The 17045-nt window shown below is 44.9% G+C and overlaps 1 protein-coding gene across 1 annotated transcript in view; it reads left to right on the top strand.

Moving 5' to 3' along the window:
* The window catches only part of IL10RB (interleukin 10 receptor subunit beta), a 30520-nt gene extending 27702 nt beyond the window's left edge, over positions 1–2818 (top strand). The window contains exon 7 of the mRNA XM_018046602.1: positions 1816–2818. Coding sequence (XP_017902091.1) covers positions 1816–1965 — 150 coding nt within the window. The 3' untranslated portion in view covers positions 1966–2818. The remainder of the gene's footprint in view (positions 1–1815) is intronic.

The following is a 17045-nucleotide window of genomic DNA, read 5'->3' as shown; positions in this document are numbered from 1 at the left end:
GAGGCTGAAAAATACTGCTTTATATGGATAGACTACATTCTATCGGGTTGGCCAAAAGATTTGTTTGGATTTTTCTGGAAGATATAACAAAAACCCAAACAAATGTTTGGCCAACACAATATCTATCCAGTCATACGTGGATGGGGTTTCCCAGGTGGTAAAGAATCCACGTGCCAATGCAAGAGACCCAGGAGACGTGGGTTTGATATCTGGGAAGAAACTGATCCACGCGAAGATCCCCTGGAGGAGGGCATGGCAACCCACTCCAGTGTTCTTGCCTGGAGAATCCCCTTGGCCAGAGGAGCCTGCGGGCTGTAGTCCGTGGGGTCACACAGAGCCGGGCACGACCGAACCGACTGAGCGCACGCACACATATGTGGGTGGGCACGCGGTCCGCTCCTGTCTTTCAGTTCAGTTCAGTTCAGTCACTCAGTCATGTCCCACTCTTTGCGACCCCATGAACTGCAGCACGCCAGGCCTCCCTGTCCATCACCATCTCCCGGAGTTCACTCAGACTCACTTCCATCGAATCCGTGATGCCATCCAGCCATCTCATCCTTGGTCATCCCCTTCTCCTCCTGCCCCCAATCCCTCCCAGTATCAGAGTCTTTTCCAATGAGTCAACTCTTCGCATGAGGTGGCCAAAGTACTGGAGCTTCAGCTTTAGCATCATTCCTTCCAAAGAAATCCCAGGGTTGATCTCCTTCAGAATGGACTGGTTGGATCTCCTTGCAGTCCAAGGGACTCTCAAGAGTCTTCTCCAACACCACCGTTCAAAAGCATCAATTCTTCAGTGCTCAGCCTTCTTCAGAGTGCAACTCTCACATCCATACATGACCACAGGAAAAACCATAGCCTTGACTAGACGGACCTTAGTCGGCAAAGTAATGTCTCTGCTTTTGAATATGCTATCTAGGCTGGTCATAACTTTTCTTCCAAGGAGTCTTTTAATTTCATGGCTGCAGTCACCATCTGCAGTGATTTTGGAGTCCAGAAAAAATAAAGGCTGACACTGTTTCTACTGTTTCCCCATCTATTTCCCATGAAGTGATGGGACCAGATGCCATGATCTTTGTTTTCTGAATGTTGAGATTTAAGCCAACTTTTTCACTCTCCTCTTTCACTTTCATCAAGAGGCTTTTTAGCTCCTCTTCACTTTCTGCCATAAGGGTGGTGTCATCTGCATATCTCAGGTTACTGATATTTCTCCCAGCAATCTTGATTCCCGCTTGTGTTTCTTCCAGTCCAGCATTTCTCATGATGTACTCTGCATATACGTTAAATAAGCAGGGTGACAATATACAGCCTTGACATACTCCTTTTCCTATTTGGAACCAGTCTGTTGTTCCATGTCCAGTTCTAACTGTTGCTTCCTGACCTGCATACAGATTTCTCAAGAGGCACGTTAGGTGGTCTGGTATTCCCATCTCTTTCAGAATTTTCCACAGTTTGTTGTGATCCACACAGTCAAAGGCTTTGGCATAGTCAAGAAAGCAGAAGTAGATGTTTTCTGGAACTCTCTTGCTTTTTCGATGATCCAGCAGATGTTGGCAATTTGATCGGTGCCCTGAAGACGGGGACGTACTGATGCATCTCCCTGAGACACCGCTTTCAGTTCTTTTGGGTGTAGACCCAGAAGTGGAATTGCTGGTTCATACGGTAATTCTGCTTTTAATTTTGTGAGGAAGTGTCATACTCTTGTTACATTTTTTTTGAAACAGCATTTTCCAGCCAGGAGTTCTGTAGAAAATTGTGAGCCCAGAAAAAGAAATGGGAAAATTTGTTAATTAACTCTTTTTTTTCCCCTCCCTGCAGTTTATGAGCCACCCTCATCACAGCACTCTTCTCTTATTCTCCTTCCCGCTCTCTGATGAGAATGAAGTCTTTGACAAACTGAGCGTCATCACAGAAGTGTCTGAAAGCTGCAAGCCGAACCCTGGGGCCGGCTGCGGTCTCAGGACCTGACATGGGCAGGGGTCCTTCCAGCTGATGTCCAAGGAGGGAGCACACTCAGCCGGGCGCAGTGACCCCCTCCTTGTCCTATCTTCCCACAAGGGCAGTCAGAGAAGCCAGCCAGGGCGGGCCGAGAGCGCCTGAGTAAACCCCAGATGGAGAGCTCACGCAGACGCCGGGACAGCATCCACACCACCAAGGAGCTGAACTCCAAATGCTCATGTGGCAAAACCTTGGGAACTTGCCACTTTTTAAAGGCCTTAATGATTTGAAAAAAAAATGTTGGCCACTGTGATTTCCCTGATGGTCCGTCCCAGTGGTTAAAAGACTCCATGCTTCCAATGCAGGGGACACAGGTTTCATCCTCGGTTGAAAAAGTAAGATCCCACATATCACATGATATGGCCAGAAAAAAGAAAAAGGTTGAGGCTGGCCACCAGAGGTATGATTCTCAGTCTTGTGTATTCACTAATATAGAAAGGTTTTAGGGAATTTCCCGGCAGGCCCAGTGGTTAGGACTCCATGCTTTCACAGCCGAGGACCGAGGTTCAGTCCCTCGTCAGGGAACTCAGACCTCACAAGCCATGTGGCAAAAAAACAAAACCACCAAAAAAAAAAAAAGTTTTAAATGGTTAGAAACAAAAATATATAAAATGAGGAAGAAAGACCAAGGCACTGGGGAGTCTGAGAGTGCCGACATTCTGACGGGAGAAATGGCGTCGACTCAGAAGTTGCTCTCACCAAGCACTGTACAGAGTGCAGACTCTGGATTCTCAGGGACACTTGGACTGGGTTTATTTTCCTATGCGGACACGTTTCGTATAATGCTGGTGCTCAATTAAAGCCTTACTCTCTATTTAGTCCATGTGCGTTAAATGACACTCCATCTGTGTGGCTGTTATGAACCAGGTCTCATATGCTGTCTTTACTGTTCACTCATTCAGTGGATATTCCTCAGTCCCTGCTTGGCGGTCAGCCAGGGACTGTGCCAGGCACAGGGGCCCCACAGCAACTGGGAAGCTTCAGAAAATAGAAGACCCTCAGCTTTGAATTCCAGGCTTGCCAGGTGGCTCCGTGGTAAAGAACCCGCCCATCAATGCCAGAGACGCAGGAGACGCAGTTCGATCCCCGGGTCGGGAATACCCCCTGGAGGAGGAAATGGCACCCCACTCCAGTGTTCTTGCCTGGAGAATCCCATGGAGAGGGGAGCCTGGTGGGCTACAGTCCACGGGGTCACAAAGAGTCAGACAGAACTGAGCAGCTGAGCGCGCATGCATCAGCTTTGAATTCCACCTCAGACGCTTAGCAGTTTCCTCATCTATACATGAAGATGAAAAGACCTAAGGATTAGTGACACTCAGTGAAAATGCCCACCCCGGTGCCAGCACATAGCATTCACTCAATAAATGGTAGCTCATCTTACCAGCTGCATCATCTCATGGGTATAACTGACTTCACAAACCTAGGTCAGCAACAGATGTCGCTTCCTCTGGGCCAGGTTGCTCAATAAAGTAGATTCATCAAAGTTCCCCAAAATAGAAAAACAACACTTTTTGAAGTGATTTGACATTTTTTTTTTAATGGAAACAACATGGGGGGTGGGGAGTCAAAAGTTTGTTGACTTGTTCAGTGTTTTTAAATTACGTTCAGTGATGTGAGGGAGCAATCACCACGATCTGGGTTCTCAGCCCCTGACTCGGGTTTGGAGCTACTCTTACGACAGGGGAGAAGTCAGTTCCCTTCCCCAGTTCAGCTCATCGTTGCTGAAGGAGGCTTGACAGGAAGGCCATCAAGTTCTATGCACATGAATGTGTCTGACTTGGGAGAGAAGGAAGGAATATTCCTTTATTGCCCATTATTCATCCAGTCTTTCACATGTCTAAAGCCCTTCACATGTCTGAGGAGTCTCCATCTTGGAAAGTGTGAATGCTTCTCCCTTTTTAAGGGCTCAAAATGCCACCTGCTCCTTTGCAGTCCCCTAGCTGCTGGGCTTTGAGTTGGGAGATGTGGAGGGCGTGCAGGACAGCAGTAGAGGCCAGGGTTCCAGTGGAAGCATCCAGTAGCCTGGGAGACGGCACCAGCAGTAAGTAGTGAAAGGGTTAGTCGATCAGTCGTATCCATCCCTGCGACACTAAGGACTGTAGGCCACCAGGTTCCTCTGTCCATGGGATTCTCCAGGCAAGAATACTGGAGCAGGTTGCCATTCCCTTTCCCAGGGGATCTTCCTGACCCAGGGATTGAATCCAGGTCTCTGACACTGCAGGCAGATTCTCTGCTAGGTTTGGTTTGGACATTGTTCCTGCCTTCACCTCCCAAGTCTGTTCCTCCAACCCTTTCTGAGATTCTGTGAGCTTCCCCCAAATCAGGCTGAGACACTCGTTTTAGCCAGTCAGTTGCTAATGGTTGCAGCTAAAACCCTGAGCAGGCTTCCCAAAGCGAAGCAGAGTGGATATGGATTTTCCAGTCCTAAAAGCCCACCCAGGTGGGCTTAGGGGTATGACAGGAGTGAGCCATCTCTGTGTGATTCCCCAGCAGAGGGACTGACAGCAGCACTCATCCTCTAGGGCTAGGAGGTCCTGAGGGGCTTCAAGGGGACCAGCTGAGCCCTGAGACTGACTAGCTGGAGACCGCAAGGGTAACAGCCTCCTGCCGAGAGTGGGGGAATTCACAGCCCATGCGTGCGTGCTCAGCTGCTCAGTTCTGTCTGACTCTTTGTGACTCCATGGACCATAGCCTGCCAGGCTCCACCTCCATGGGATTCTCCAGGCAAGAATACTGGAGTGGGTGGCCATTTCTTCCTCCAAGGGATCTATCTTCCCTACCCAGGGATCAAAGCTGCATCTCCTGCGTCTCCTCCTACCACAGTGCAGCTAAGATGAAGGCAAAGAAGGGCACAGGCCCTCTTGGGCCAGGAGCTGACCCCTGAGCTGCTGCCTGCCCTGCCCTGAATACAGTGTTGTGGGGGTGGAATCAGAGACATCTCAGGGACCAGGGTCTCTAGCCACACTGAGGGATGCACTGTCTGTTTGCACACCTCCCACACACACACGCCTGTCTCCCACCACTGATGATGGATGTCTGCCCAAGTCGCCCTCATATTCGCCACCCTCCTCATGTCTCTTGGCCGCCTCTTTCATGAGGAAATATTGCTCGTGTCTCTGCATAATGAATAGGAGGGGGACATGTCTACCATTTGGCCCCCAAGATGTCAGCAATCTTAGGGAACCTCATCTAGGCTTCCCTGTCCCATAGTATGGCAATGTCCCTGACCCTCAGATGAAGTCAAGTAAAATGCTGGACATTACATTTATAAAAACATTTCAAATGATCCCTAGTGAGGAAGGAAGGAATATGCCACCTTTCACCCTGGAGGGCAGTCAACAAACCCTGCAGGATTTCAGCCCCTTGCAAGGACTCAGGGGACAAAAGACAAGACTCAGGGCTCACCCAAGGTGGGGTGGAAAGGACACCTTCCTATAAGTCTGAAATCCCAAAGAGCATCCCCTCCCCTGTGTAAGGGTGAACTAGGAATAAATGAATCCCATCCCACCCCCATATCAGTTTCCTGCCATAAGAAAGTGTCACAAATTGGTGACTTAAAGCCACAGAAACTTACTCTCTCACAGCTCTGGACTTCAGGAGTCCAAAATCGGTGTCACTAGGCTGAACTCAAGGTGCCAGAAAAGTCGTCAGAGGTTCTAGGGGACAGTCTGCTCCGCCTTTTCCAAATGCCAGCAGTCTTTGTCTCGCATCAGCGTCACTGCTGTCTCTGCCTGTATTCAGATCACTGTTTCTTCCTCTGTTTGATTCTCTCCCTCTGCCTGTCTCTTTATTATAGAGACACCTGTGGTTGCATTTTAAGGCCCACCCAGGCATCACCAACTCAATGGACATGAGTTTGGGTAAACTCCGGGAGTTGGTGATGGACAGGGAGGCCTGGCATGCTGCAGTTCATGGGGTCACAGAGAGTCGGACACGACTGAGCAACTGAACTGAACTGAACAGATAATCATCCAGGATAACTTACCCAACTCAAGATCTTTAATTTAATCACATCTGCAAAGACCATTTTTCCAAACAGGTCACATTCGCAGATGCCAGAGACTAGGACCTGGTACCTTTGAGTGTCGTTATTCAGCCTACTACACTCCCTACAAGTGAACCTTTTTAGTTTCAGTTTTGTTTCTGATTGGAGAGGCAAAGTAGCATCTTTCCTGAGAAGTTATAATCTCAAAACTGTAGATTTGCAGCCGCCGATCCCTCTTCCTGGCTGGTCAAAATAAAACTTGAGGTTAACTGCTAGAAATCACAAAACCCCAAAGGAAAACGTCACAAGGAAAAGCCAGGAGAAACAGCAGGCAGCTGGGCCTGACCCACCAAGACTTCAGATGCAGACATAAACGGTCCAAGGAAAGAGAGCACGCAGAGTGCAGTCAAATAAATATAAGAAGCATTGATAGCGTCAGGAGGCACAAGAGGCGGAGCGATTCACAGGAACCCAAATCTCAATGGCTTGGAGAACAAAGACTTCTTTCTCACTCATTTTGTGTGTGGCTGGCAATCAACTGAGGGTCTGTTCTTTTCTCAGTGATGTCTTTATTCTAGAATCTAGGCTGAAGGACCTGCCAAATGGGGAGAGAACTACCAGACCACAATCGTCCTCAGAGCTTCTGCTGAACATGGAGCATGTCACTGCCCTCCACTTCCTATGGCCAAAAGCTTGGCCAAGTCCAATGTTAGTAGAATGGGGACGTGTGCGCCTTCCCTGGGAAGAGCTGCAAGTCATGTAGGAACAGTCAGGACTGTATGATTCCCTCACAAGGAAGAGAGAGAATAATTGGGAGCAATAAGTAAAATCTGCTGCAGACTAAGTTTCAAACGGATTTGGTGACGGGGTGAGGGCATGGTAGAGGAGGTGCTAAATAGATCTCTGGAAATGAAAATTATGATACAGTTGTTTGAACAATGCAGATTCAAATTGCGCAGTTCCACTTATACACAGAATTTTTTTTCATTAAACACATACCATAATGTTACGCAATCGGTGGTTGTGGAACCACAGCTATCAGAGCAAACTGTAAAGTTATATGTGAATTTTTGACAGTGCAGGAGGTCAGTGCCCCTAATCGCCACATTGTCCAAGGGTCAACCATAACTGACACTTAAAAGTCAGAGAATGGACTTAACAGCAAATTAGGAAAACTGAAATGAATGTAAATAGATTGGGCAGAAAGGAGAGCATAAGAGTCAGCATTCAGACAGAGCCAATGAGAAGTGAGACATTTCCATTGTTAGGGAACTGACTCATGGAATTGCGGAGGCTGGCAAGTCAGAGACCCAGGGAAGGGTTGATGTTTCAGCTGAGTCCAAAGGCAGTATGGAGGTGTAATTATTCCTTCTTCTGGGGACCTCAGTCTTTTTTTCTCTCAAGGCCTTCAACTGATTGGAAGAGACCCACTCACATGATAAAGGGGTAACCTGCTTTACTCAAAGCCTTCTCATTTAAATGCCAGTCTCATGTTAAAAATAACATCTTCACAGCAACATTCACTGGTATATGAGCAGATATTTGAGTACTATGGTCTTGTCAAGCTGACAAATAAAATTAACCACTGCCGGGAGTGTAGATCTGAAGTGATTATCAAGAATATATTAACATAACAGAAGGATGGGAAATATGAGAGGGGCTTCCCAGGTGGCGCTAGTGGTAAAAAACCTGCCCGCCAATGCAGGAGACATAGGAGACACGGATTCGATCCCTGGGCGGGAAGATCCCCTGGAGAAGGGCATGGCAACCCATGCCAGTATTCTTGCCTGGAAAATCCCATGGGCGGAGGAGCCTGATAGGCTACAGACCATAGGGTTGCAAAGAGTCGGACACGACTGAAGCGACTTAGCACACACACATACGAGAATAGAATGAGAGGATCTATTACATGTCTAATCACAGTCTTTTTATTTTTTTGGATTCCAAAATCACTGCAGATGGTGACTGCAGCCATGAAATAAAAAGACGCTTACTCCTTGGAAGGAAAGTTATGACCAACCTAGATAGCATATTAAAAAACAGAGACATTACTTTGCCAATAAAGGTCCATCTAGTCAAGGCTATGGTTTTTCCAGTAGTCATGTATGGATGTAAGAGTTGGACTATAAAGAAAGCTGAGCACAGAAGAACTGATGCTTTTGAACTGTAGTGTTAGAGAAGACTCTTGAGAGTCTCTTGGACTGCAAGGAGGTCCAACCAGTCCATCCTAAAGGAGATCAGTCCTGGGTGTTCATTGGAAGGACTGATGCTGAAGCTGAAACTCCAATACTTTGGCCACCTGTTGTGAAGAACTGACTCACTGGAAAAGACCGTGATGCTGGGAAAGATTGAAAGTGGGGAGGAGAAGGGGATGACAGAGAATGAGATGATTGGATGGCATCACCGACTCAATGGACATGAGTTTGGGTGGACTCTGGCAGTTGGTGATGGACAGGGAAGCCTGGCGTGCTGCAGTTCATGGGGTCACAAAGAGTTGGACGTGACTGAGTGACTGAACTGACTGAACTGAATCACAGTCTCAGGAGAAGAGGTGAGAAAGGATGAGGCAAAAGGAGTATTTGAATATTTGAAAAGATAACAAATCCCTAGCTGGACAAAGAAGAAGAAATCACATCAGGGCAAAACTTGCTGTTGTTCAGTTACTAAGCCATGTCTGACTCTTTGCAACCCATGGACTGCATGCTCCTCTGCTCTCTACTGTCTCTGCAGAGTTTGCTCAAATTCATGTTCATTGACTTGGTAATGCTATCTAACCACCTCATCCTCTGCTGCCCTCTTCTCCTCTTGCCTTCAGTCTTTTCTGTCATCAAGGTCTTTTCCAATGGTTGACTCTTTGCATCACATGACCAAAGTATTGGAGCTTCACCTTCAGTATCATTCCTTCCAATGAATATTCAGAGTTGATTTTCTTGAAGATTGACTGGTTTGATCTACTTCAAGGAACTCTCAAAAATCTTCTCCAGTGCTACAATTCAAAAGCATCAGTTCTTTAGCACTCACCTTTCTTTATGGTCCAAGTCTCATATCCGTACATGACTACTGGAAAAACCATAGCTTTCACTATCCGGACCTTTGTCAGCAAAGTGATGCTTTTTAATATGCTGTCTCAGTGGCTCAGATGGTTAAGAATCTGCCTGCAATGCTGAAGACTGGGGTTAGATCCCTGGGTCAGGAAGATCCCCTGGAGAAGGAAACAGCAACCCACTCTAGTATTCTTGCCTGGAGAATCCCATGGACAGAGAAGCATGGTGGGCTACAGTCCATAGGGTCCCAAAGAGTCAGACACAACTGAGTGGCTAACACACATGCTTTGGCTTCCCTGGTGGCTCAGCTGGTACAGAATCCACCTGCAATGCAGGAGACTGGGTTCGATCCCTGGGTTGGGAAGGTCCCCTGAAGAAGGCAACAGCTACCCCTTCCATTATTCTGGCCTGGAGAATTCCATGGACTATGTAGTCCATGGGATCACAAAGAGTCAGACGTGACTGAGCGACTTTCACAGACTTGTCATGTCTTTCCTTCCAAGGAGCAAGTGTCTCTATTTCATGGCTGCAGTCATCATCTTGTCGTGGCAAATGGACTTGCTTAACTCAATGAGGGTATGAGCTACACGGTACAGGCCCACCGAAGATGGATGGGTCACAGTGAAGAGTTCTGACAAAACATGGTCCACTGGAGGAGGAAATGGCAGCCCACTCCAGTATTCCTGCTACAAGAACCCTGTGAACAGTATGAAAAGGCAAAAAGATATGACAAGGGAAGATAAGTCCCTTATGTTGGAAGGTTTCCAACATGATACTGAGAGGGTAACAGGCAGGAAGGCCAGGTGTCTCCAAATGGAGGAAATAGCCTGCAAGTGTCAGACATTTTTTTCTCTCTTAAGCGGCAGGAGGAAACAAAGGAGCGATATTTTTCCTTCTCTATACAAATTTAAAAGGTTTCTCTTAAAATTCTGTGTTGCCATTATACCTGGTTTCACCTGAAGTTAACAAATGCCTTTTTCTTATGGAAATGTTTATCTTAGGCTACGCTAATGTACTATGCATTTACCCCAAACTCTGATGTTATACACCGATATTGTTCCTCTAATCTATGTAAATAACACTATTTGTATGGTGCTCTGCCCTTCTTCAAGATTCAAGTTAATCCTTTTATGGCCTAAAATGAACCATTTGGAGCCAAGATTATCCCGAAATACATCCTATGGGTGAGGGGCCTGGTGCCATTCTAAGTTTTGAGACATTCCTTTCTTTCATTAACAGACTGCTGGTGACTATATAACATCCAGCTAAAAACTAACAGAAAAATACTCTTTCTGCCCCCTTCTGATGCCTATGTCAAAAGCTTTCTCTATCTCCTTTATACTTTAATAAAACTTTGTTACACAAAAGCTCTGAGCGATCAAGTGTCGTCTCTGGCCCCGGATTAAATTATTCTCCGGGGGCCAAAAATCCCAGTGTCGTAATTCAACAACAACCTTTCAATACTAGGGAAGAGCAAAGGGCAATTACTAATAGCCAGAAAGAATGAAGCAACTGGGCCAAAGCAGAAATGACACTCAGTTGTGGGTGTGTTTGGTGGTGAAAGTAAAGTCCGATGCTGTAAAGAACAATGTGGCATAGGAACCTGAAACGTTAGGTTCATGAATCAAGGTAAATTGGAGACTGTCAAGCAGGAGATGGCAAGATTGATCATCGACATCTTAGGAATCAGTGAACTAAAATGAATGAGAATGGGCAAATTTAATTCAAGGTGAAACTGCAGGGCCTCAAAAACAGAGAAGGCATGTTATCTTCAAAGAAAAGATAATTAAATTATGGATGATGATCTCAGCAGTAAAGAAGTCAAAAAGTGATAGTATACCTTTCAAGTACACTAACATTTTAGTCAACTTTGAATTATAAGACTGCAAAAATATCTTTCCAGAAAAGGGATAAAATACAGACTCAGACAAACAACAGTCAATGCTATTTGACATTAAAAGATCAAATAAAGATCTAACGGATATACTTCAGACAGAAGGAAACCATTCCCAGATGGAAATTATGATACATAAGAAGAAACACAGGAAAGAAACTGTTAAATACAGGAGCAAATCTAAACAACTATTTTCTGTATAAAATAATAGCAATATATCCTGGGTTTAAAATAAAATACAGGGAGGAAAACAGCTGAAGAGGAAATGTTTTAAGATCCTGTTTTGTTTCAGAGGAGAAAAAGATGAATCTGAGATATGGGTAAGTTAAGTATCATAAAATTTCTAGAGTCACCTCAATTCTAGAGAAGTGGTTATTAATTGGGGAGGTGTTTTACCACTAAGTTTTACTTTTGTTTTAGGTTCAAAGGATTTGTTAACAAAAGAAACCGCTTGTAACACACAAACAATTTCAATTTTCTATAGAAGATTATTTGACTTAATTTCAACATACAGTCATTAAAAGAAGAGAAATGGAAGCAACAGAAAAGAGTAATAGCACATACATCACCAAACTGGGCTGACCTACATCCAGACTTAAAGACAGTGCTGGGAAGTCCCTGGTTAACAACAGTCTGGAATCCCAGCCAGGAAAAGGTCCCAGGCAGTGCATCCACTCTGTGGATGAGACATCAAATTGCAGTTCCAGGGGCTCCCACTCATAATCCCAGGTCACAAACTGATGGCGACTTCAATTTTTCAGGAAAAGAAATTTAAAAAGAATCAGACAAACAAAAGTTGATGACATTTGACATCAAAAGACCTTTTTAGAGAAAGATCTCTGGGATATATTGTAGGCAGAAAGAAACCATTCCCAGATGAAAGTTATGATATGTAAGAAGAAATAAAGGAAAGGAAAAAAAGAAAGAAATACAGGAAAGAAACTGGTAGATATATAAGTAAACCTAAACAACTATTTTCCATATAATATATCTTGGGTTTAAACTAAAACACAGGGAGGAGAACAGCTGAAGATAGAACATTTCGAGGTCCAATTAATATTGACTTTAATGTTTTTACAACGCTGTTTGTTTTATCTTGTGAGTCATAGGATTTCTTTAAACCCCAGGCATGACTGGCCGAGTCCTACTTCCTTTCTCATCTAAAGTGCTGCCTGACCAGCTGTGCTTGCAGGCAGGCATTGGATCCGGACAGTGTCCAGGAAGGTCAGAAGGAAGGTTAGAGGCCTGCTCTTCTGCTTCCGCTTCTGACTGCACTTCCTTACAGGCACTTCCGGCCCTACCCTGCAAGACTTCCTCCATTTTAATTTCCCTCATAGGAGGGGACAGATTTGTCTCCAACAGGACATTTGACGATGTCTGGGAACACTTCTGGTTGTCTCAACTGACATCAAGGGAGTAGCAGCCAGGCTTTGTGATAAATACTTTACATTGATTATCTTACTTATTCTTTGGGCCCAAACCCTCCACAGGACCCTCTGAAGCCCTGTAAGGAAAGCCCAATGCAGGCTGCAGGCGCTGCACTGAGAGTTCAACCCTCATGTGTGATGAGGGCTGTGGCTCAGGCCCTGCCAGGGCTCAGGGTGGATTCTGTGGCCTTGTCAAGTCTCTGGAGCCCAGTTCTCTTGAGAAGGATGTGGGCAATCTAACTGCTAAGGCTGCAAGCTTTACAGCTAGGGAGCAAAGAAGGAGGGGAGAACCTCACTGGTGAGAAAATGTCCAAGAATTCTGAGATCAGAAAGGGATTCAGCAGGTCATCTTGTGGGCCCCCATGAAGACACCATAGCAGAAACATATGTCAGGTTTGTTCGAAAGACCCCCTGAGGGAAGCCAGCTTGAGCCAACTTCCCATCACCCCCTCCGCAGGCTTCCCCTTGCCAGCTTCTTCTGGAAGAAGCAGAGTTCACTGTGCTTCCTTACTGGCCCTTCCAGTCCTGCCCTCCAAGACCAGAGCAGCCTCTCCGTCACCCTGTCCCTCCTCTCCATTGTGGTTCTCAGCCATGGCTGCCATTGCAGCCACACGGCAAGCTTTAGAAGTGTCAATGCCAGGCCTTGCTCTGACCACTAAATTAGAACACTCTGGGTGGGAGTCAGGTGTCCCGGGTCTTAAAGCTTTCCCAGGTTTTTTCCAGGGAGTGTGCGACGAAGGTGTAGATCGCTGCTCTGCCAGAGGTGTGAGAGATGCTAAGTACCTGTTACCCTGCACTCCTGTCTGTTTTCCTGTTCTCTTATCTTTAATACCCAGCTAAAGGGTCCACCAGTGTTTCCCAGGTGGCTCAGCAGTAAAGAATCTACCTACCAGCGCAGGAGATGCAAGTTAGATCCTTGGATCGGAAAGATCCCCTGGAGATGGAAACAGCAACCCACTCTGGTATTCTTGCCTGGGAAATCCCATGGGCAGAGGAGCCTGGCAAGCTACAGTTCATGGGGTCACTAAGAAGTCAGACACAACTCAGTGAATAAACATCAATGAAAGGTCCACCCATCACCTTCTGCTTTTACAAGAAGATCAGAAATTATTCAGAGTTATGAACATCTCAGGGAAATATGTTCATGGCCGAAAATTTTTCCTCCCAGCACTGCTCCAGGCTTCTGAGCTTCTCACCGCTGGTCATCTGGGAAGTGATTCTCCCTGCTGCTACCCCTTTCTCTATGCTGGCACCTGACACAGACCTAGTACTAAGAAGGGTCTGTTGAAATAATAGATAATAAAAATGTAAACTGAAACCTTGAGTACACTGCAGATCCAATAGAAACTCATTAACACATGCAGATTAAATAGAGCTAATTCTGTTTAAATAAGTTAACAAAACACCAAAACATAAGCAAGAGAAAAATAAAATCAGTGAAAATCTCCCAGGTAAAGAAAAAGGTTATATTCTCTTCTGTCTACTTTCAAATTGAATTGAAGTTGTTTTTCACCCTCAACTGCACATCAGAAGTCACAAAATTTTACAGTATCTCAGTTCCCATTTTTAATATTTTTACTTCTTGTTGCCAGTTTTTGCTTCTTATGCCAAAATAAGATTAGCCCTTATTTTAGTTAGCAGCAGAAGAGTGGGTTAGAAATCAGACCCTCAGTGGCAAACTTTGTTTTAATGTCAAAAGCCATCTTTGAGCACAAGGACAAATAATGGAATGTTTTCACCAAGTGAGCTTTTAAAATGTAGCTCTTTAGAAGAAAGAAATGGAGAAATGTAATAAGGATGGACCAAATACCCTGGAAGAAACTTAAGGGTTTAAAAAATAAATAAATAACAAGTTATTTTTAATTCTGTTTCAAAGGAGAGAGAAGATAGCATAGTAAGAAGACCCTGAGCTCACCTACTCCCATGGACACACCCAAATTACAACTATTTACAGAGCAACTATCGATGACAACAACCTATGACCCAGAAATCCCACCATTGGGTGTATACCCTGAGAAAACCATAATTCACAAAGACACATGCACCTCACTGTTCACTGCAGCACTATTTGCAACAGCCAGGACACGGAAGCAACCTAAATGTCCATCGAGAGATGAACAGATAAAGAAGACGCGGTACATGCGTAGAATGGACAAAGGAAGGCTATCAGGTCATTTGTAGAGACGTGGATGGACCTAGGGCCTGTCATACAGAGTGAACTAAGTCAGAAAGAGAACAACAAATTTGATTATCAACATATATATGTAGAATGTAGAAAAATGGCACAGATGAACCTATTTGCAGGCAGGAATAGAGATGCAGACGTAGAGAATGGGTGGGTGGACACGGGGTGGGAGTTGATGAGCTGCGAGATTAGGGCTGATGTATGTGCAACGCAGAGAGCTAGTGGGAACCTGCTGCGTAGCTCAGGGAGCTCAGCTCAGCGCTCTCTGATGACCTAGATGAGGGGGATGGCAGGAAGGCGGGAGGAAGGTCCAAGAGGGAAGGGCTATATGTATACATGCAGCTGATCCATTTCACTGTCCAGCAGAAACTAACACTATATTGTAAAGCAGCTATATCCCAATTTTAAAAAAAGTTGCTTGGAGACAAATGAAAAGGGAGACACAATGATCAAAAATCTATGGGACCCTGCAAGAGCCATTCTAAGAGGGAAGTTTACAGCACTAACTCCTACCTCAAGAAACAAGAAAAACCTCAAATAAGTAGCCTAAAGTTACACTTAAAGGAACTAGAAAAAGAATAAGGAAATCTTAGTAGGAGAAAAGAAATCATAAAGATCCTAGCAGATACATTTAAAATTTTTTTCTTTTTTTTTTGGGGGGGGGGGTTCTACACACTTTTAGTGCTATCTGAAATGAGTGGAAATTGAACAAAAATGTGGGGATGTGAAAGGACAATAACAGGTGAGGAGAAATAAAATACTCAGTGTTAATAATAGTAATATATATATGAACAGAAGGGTGAAGGTCATTTTACTGGGCAGCTGTAGAACACTAAAGGAAGTCCCACCCTCTCCCTCTCCCTCTGAGTCCAAAAGTCCGTTATACACATCTGTGTCTTTTTTCCTGTCTTGCATACAGGGTCGTCGTTGCCATCTTCCTAAATTCCATATATATGTGTTAGGATACTGTATTGGTGTTTTTCTTTCTGGCTTACTTCACTCTGTATAATTGGCTCCAGTTTCATCCATCTCATCAGAACTGATTCAGATGAATTCTTTTTAACGGCTGAGTAATACTCCATTGTGTATATGTACCACAGCTTTCTTATCCATTCATCTGCTGATGGACATCTAGGTTGTTTCCATGTCCTGGCTATTATAAACAGTGCTGCGATGAACATTGGGGTACATGTGTCTCTTTCACTTCTGGTTTCCTCAGTGTGTATGCCCAGCAGTGGGATTGCTGGGTCATAAGGTAGTTCTATTTGCAATTTTTTAAGGAATCTCCACACTGTTCTCCATAGTGGCTGTACTAGTTTGCATTCCCACCAACAGTGTAGGAGGGTTCCCTTTTCTCCACACCCTCTGTTGATCAACCCTTAGGCAGACTCATCAAGAAAAATAGAGAGGGCAAAAATCAGTAAACCCAAGCATGAAAGAAGAGAAGTTATAACCAACACCACAGAAATGCAAGGCATCATAAGAGATTGGTACAGATAATTTTACGCCAATAAAATGGACAACCTAGAAGGAATACATAAATTTCTGTAAATGTACAATGTCCCAAGACTGAATCAGTAAGAAATGGAAAATATGAGCCAACTGATTACCAGTAATGAAACTGAGTCACTAATCAATAAACTTCCAAGAAACAAAAGTCCAGGACCAGGTGGTTTCACAGGTAAATTCTATCAAACATTTAAAGAAGTGTTAATGCCTAGCTGTCTCAAAATAGTCCATAAAATTAAAGAGGAAGGAACACTTCCAAACTCATTCTCCGAGGCCAGCATCATCTGGATACCAAAACCGGACAAAGACACCACACACACAGAAATTACAGGTCAATATCCCAATGACAGAGAAGGCAATGGCACCCCACTCCAGTACTCTTGCCTGGAAAATCCCATGGGCGGAGGAGCCTGGTAGGCTGCAGTCCATGGGGTCGTGCAGAGTCAGACATGACTGAGTGACTTCACTTTCACTTTTCACTTAATGCATTGGAGAAAGAAATGGCAACCCACTCCAGTGTTCTTGCCTGGAGAATCCCAGGGACGGGGGAGCCTGGTGGGCTGCCATCTATGGGGTTGCACAGAGTTAGACATGACTGAAGCGACTTAGCAACAGCAGCATCCCTGATGAACATAAATGCAAAAATCCCCAACAAAATATTAGCAAGCTGAATTCAGCAATGTATTAAAAGGATTCTACACCAAGACCAAGTGGGGTTTATGCCAAGGATGCAGGGATGGTTCAATATCTGCAAATCGATATGATATACTACATTAACAAGTTGAAGAATAATAATCATATCATTTCAATAGATGCAGAAAAAGCTTCTTACAAAATTCAACATCCATTCATGATAAAAAAATTGTCAACCAAGTGAGTGTAGAGGGAAGATTGTTGTTGTGTGGCCGCTAAGTTGCGTCCAACTCTTTTGCAACCCCATGGACTGTAGCCCTCCAGGCTCTTCTGTCCATGGAAATTCCCAGGCAAGAATGCTGGAGTGGGTTGC

Source organism: Capra hircus, chromosome 1 (genome assembly GCF_001704415.2).
Source record: "Capra hircus breed San Clemente chromosome 1, ASM170441v1, whole genome shotgun sequence".
NCBI classification, from domain to species: Eukaryota; Metazoa; Chordata; class Mammalia; order Artiodactyla; family Bovidae; genus Capra; species Capra hircus.
This window is presented reverse-complemented; position numbering and strand designations above follow the sequence as displayed.